We start from the raw sequence: 4,216 nt of genomic DNA, 5'->3' as shown, positions 1-4,216 counted from the left end.
ACTAAATGCTATTTAGTACCTTGCTATTGTCACGGTTTGAACCACTATGTATCTGCAATAAACTTGGTACGGGGTTACGGTTTTGCAATTGTACAAGGATCACTTATGTATGTACTTATTTCTTTCTAACTGATGTGACTGTTTTGCAACTGTAGAGATATGAATTTGCCAATTTTGGCTGGCAAAGTTGCCTACGAATTTCGTCGGTGTTGTAATGAGAACACTTTGTACACATGACCTGCCGTGCACAGAGCTTGTGGCACGACCCATGAAAGTCCTCTTTGTCAGTGCTGTGACATAACTCCCGGTCAAATTCAGGAGCCAAAAGCATGCCAAACAAACTTGTTTTCCTTCAGATTTCTAACAGGATGCATACATATGTCTAACAACCTTTATACACCATAAAGTGAAGTACTGCATACTGAATATTCCTTTCATAAGGTAGCATGCATCAGTACATGCTGATAAAGGACATTAGCACTGATTCTTTTCAGTGCTGCTACACTACATACATGCTGCAGAAAAAAACTGGAATGTGGAATGAGATCAGGATCTCTGACATTAGAAAAAAAAATTAGACTTCCTATTTTCTCCCATTTGTACAGTAAACAAGGCCCCAACCTCTCAGGTAAACTACAACTGCTAGACATGTAACTAAAAAAAGAACTGTGCATATATATGTTCTTCTATGCCTGAGGGACGGCAGGGTTCTCAACATCGCTGGTGACGGTGTCGTTCTGTCCCCCGGAGGCAACCGAAGATTGCCCGGAAGGTTGATCAGACGCCGGAGCATGCTGCTGAGCTGCACGCGCTCTGCGATCACGGCGTGCCTGGGTAGGAGGCGCCCTCCGCCTCATCCTCCACCGTAGTATCTCAACGATGATGGAGTTCCCGGTCATCCCCACGCCGAACCCAGCGAAGGTCGCCAGGATGATGGATATCACGGCCTGCAAATGGAGCTGCAGAAGTTTTTGCAAAGACCACTGGTTCAGCATTTTTACGGTGCGCGGTAGTAATCTCTTCAGAAGTTAGTGTTTTGATGCGCGCTTACGTATCTGTAGAACAGATGGGTGAAGAAGACGACGAAGAGGAACTGGACTGCCGCGTAGATCCACACGTATCTTCTTGCCACTGCAACGTTACTAATGATATCATGGTTCTGAAATCAGAGCATCTAGCTAATCGTGTGTGCGTGTTGACTTCTGGATGTCACGTCATACCCATGCTTGTTGTGGTCAATGAGGAGAAGAGGCCCAGGATACATGAGAAGGGCAGCGATATCGCCAGCGCAGCAATGCCGTCATGGCCCACCTGTCAGTGTCACGCACAGTACCGGAGAGAGAAAAAAACATTAGCAAACCATATGTTTGTTAACCATTGATTGTAGAGAAGTGGCAAGAAGAGGAGAGGAAGGTGTACCAGTAATTGTTCCAAGAAGCAGAAGTAGGCCAGGATGCTAATGATTACGAGGATAGGTGTCCCATGCCACACCCTGAAGATTCAAGTTTGTTAGTTTCAGATGAGAGTTAGTGTACCACTAGCACACATGCATCAATCACATGTTAAATTGACGACACGTGTGTGTCTGATCTGCTTAAAGTAGGAAACCAGCTAATCGTGTCCTAATTATTATATTGCATCCCTCCAAAAATGGAGGTACAGGTGTTATCTCCATGAAGATTAGATGCTAATGATGCAGGTCTTAGTAGCATCCTAGCATGGCTTGTTCACTTTGTTTATAAGGTAAAAATATTGTTTAATCACTTTGTTTAGTCATTTTTTTCCTAATCAATACTGCTTTCATGATGTTCTGCATTTCTGGTCAAACTTTGTCATTCGACAATAATAAACTAGCATTGTGTCACTCTCCAGCACTAGCTTAGGTGTTCTGCTTCCACAGAGAACGCAAATGCTGACGACGAGAGCTGCAAGGTTGTTAACAAGCTACCTGTACCGATCGTATCTTGATCTGCTGCCTCCGTTGCCGACGCGGTTCGCCTCGCGCTGCACGCTCTGGACACGTAGCAGGGTCACCGGGAGGTTCTGCACATCCTGCTTGCACACCTCACAGGTCCTGGTGCCCTTGATGCTGAACCACTTCATGGCGCAGTCCTTGTGCGCTAGAGCAAGCTCACCCTTGCAGGAGCACTCCAGCTTCAGGGTGTCGTTGCCTTCGGACAGCTCAACCATGCAGATCCGGCACACGGCTTCCTCCTCCGGAATGTCCTCGCCATCGTCTTCGCCGACCCCTGAATGAAGGAGCGAATGCAGAGTCTGTCAGTAACAATTTTCAGTGACCGCCGTAGGAACAGCAAGCTTGGCACAGCACCCACCTGACTCTGAAGGGACTATATCAGGAATGACATTGCTTGCAGCTGGGGCTCTCGGTGTCGAAGGAACAACACGGTACATGCCGCCTAGCGAGTCCATCCTCTTGAAGCTCTTGGCGTTGAATTTCTTCATGTTCATGGGGAGGGACTGCGAGCGGCATATGTGAAGTGCAGGTTCCTGCTTGCCACCAACATATGTAATCCAAATCAGACGATGAGACCGATCACAAAAAGTAAAATTTACAAGAATGGATGACATGAAAATTATGTTCTTACAGCGGCGGTACAACTTGCTGAGGATTTGTTGTCAACGGCATGTTGTGAGTGTGACAGAGCATCCACCCCTGCGACGTCGTCCAAAGGGAGCGAGGAAGTCCTCGCCATGACCTTGGACTTGGAGTTGAAGAGCTTGGAGAAGGAGGCCTCGTAGCTCTTGGTGACCGACGACTTGAAGCTCCCCATCGGCAGGAGGCTCTTCACCGTCTGCCTCAGCATGAAGGACGGCGAGCGCAGCGGCTTCTGCGCGCCTTTTGTGCTGGAGGAAGAAGAAACAGGCGTGATGGGGATTCCCCCCCTTCTGGTGCTGCAAGAACCTGTAGGGGTTGGGGTGATGTCGCCTTCTGTCGGCGTTGGTGTCAGGTTTGATGCCGGGATGTCGATCGAGAGATGTGGGCGCGGTCGTTGGTCGGATGCAGGATTCTGTTCATGTGCTGGTGGTGCAGTGGTGTCCTAGAAAAGAGTAAAAAATATTCAGATCAGTATTCAGTGCTTGCTGAAGCTGCATATATTCAGTGGTGAACATGCAAGCAGAAACGAAAAATCAGAAGAATTTCACATGACCTGCCGACTACCATGAGAACAACACTCTAAATTCAGAGCAACTAAGGTCCTCATCTGACAAGATGAGTGATTGATGAAACATGAAAGCAGTGAGCTGCCGAATTCGATGGCAAGACCCCCAATTAAGAAACAAGGAACCAGAGGCAGGGCAATTAGTGATATCGACATGGAACCCTGACTCGGCAGATCCAACTCTGCACACATGCTAAGACGAAAGAAGAGGAGGAGGAGTTGAGCGATGCATCCTCACCTGCATGGCCGCCGGCATGCAACAAGGAAGCAGTCTTGGGTTCGGTTCCCTTTGCCGTCACCGATGACCAAGTACTCACGCAGGGCAGTGATGGAAACGGAAGGGAGGCGATCAATCGATCGATGCCGGAATATAAATGTAGTGGAGGATGGATACGATTCGAAGCTTTCCTGCTAGCAGATTCCTTTGCCTGCAGCTTGTAGTAGGGAGCAGGGGCTAGCTAGGGAGTAGAGGAGGAAGAAGAAGAATGGTTGGAATTGGATGGATGGATTGGTACTCGTCGTAGTGGGCGACGATCAGCCATCATAAATAGGGGTGGGGTGGGAGGGGATCGGAGCGCGGCGAGAGAATTGACCAGTGAGTGGTGTGGTGTGGTGGAGAAGAGAGTGGAGGCGACAGCATGAGGTGGCCAGTGCTGCTGCGGAGGAGGAGGACGCGGAGAGGGAAAGCCAACCGCAGCAGCGACGTTCCTCGGTTTCACCTAGTTGCTTGCAAGGGCTGGACCCCGCGTGGAAAGGGAAACCCACCAGCTCCTTTATTTGCTGCTTCAATTTTCCCACTGCTAATCATGGGGTGAATCTTTTTACGGGTATTATTATCTTCCAAATTCTTTTTTCAGACAATTTCAGAATAAGTTCCATTGTAATGACTAGTAGCTAGTGTGTGTTTAATTATGACATGAATGGCATAAAATGCAGTCTTGAATGGTACGGCAGTTATTGATAAATAATTGTTGGTAGAGAAGTAGTCGGGTTTGAACATTATTATTATCCTTATTCAAAAATTAAGTCACCTC

At 48.0% G+C, this 4,216-nt stretch overlaps 1 protein-coding gene across 1 annotated transcript; it reads right to left on the bottom strand.

Moving 5' to 3' along the window:
* Positions 1 to 330: 330 nt before the first annotated feature.
* LOC101774528 lies at positions 331 to 3,748 on the bottom strand. The gene is made up of 8 exons (XM_004974919.4): positions 3,421 to 3,748; positions 2,607 to 3,059; positions 2,334 to 2,508; positions 1,949 to 2,249; positions 1,420 to 1,492; positions 1,221 to 1,311; positions 1,052 to 1,131; positions 331 to 959 (listed from the first exon to the last, which is right to left on the bottom strand). Exons 1-8 carry the CDS (start codon positions 3,436 to 3,438, stop codon positions 687 to 689), a joined length of 1,464 nt encoding a protein of 487 aa, XP_004974976.1. The 5' UTR covers positions 3,439 to 3,748; the 3' UTR covers positions 331 to 686.
* Between the last annotated feature and the right edge of the window lie 468 nt (positions 3,749 to 4,216).

The sequence above is a fragment of the Setaria italica genome, chromosome VII (genome assembly GCF_000263155.2).
Source record: "Setaria italica strain Yugu1 chromosome VII, Setaria_italica_v2.0, whole genome shotgun sequence".
Taxonomy (NCBI): domain Eukaryota; kingdom Viridiplantae; phylum Streptophyta; class Magnoliopsida; order Poales; family Poaceae; genus Setaria; species Setaria italica.
Note: the sequence above shows the minus strand (reverse complement) of the source record. Positions and strands in the feature narration are given on the sequence as shown.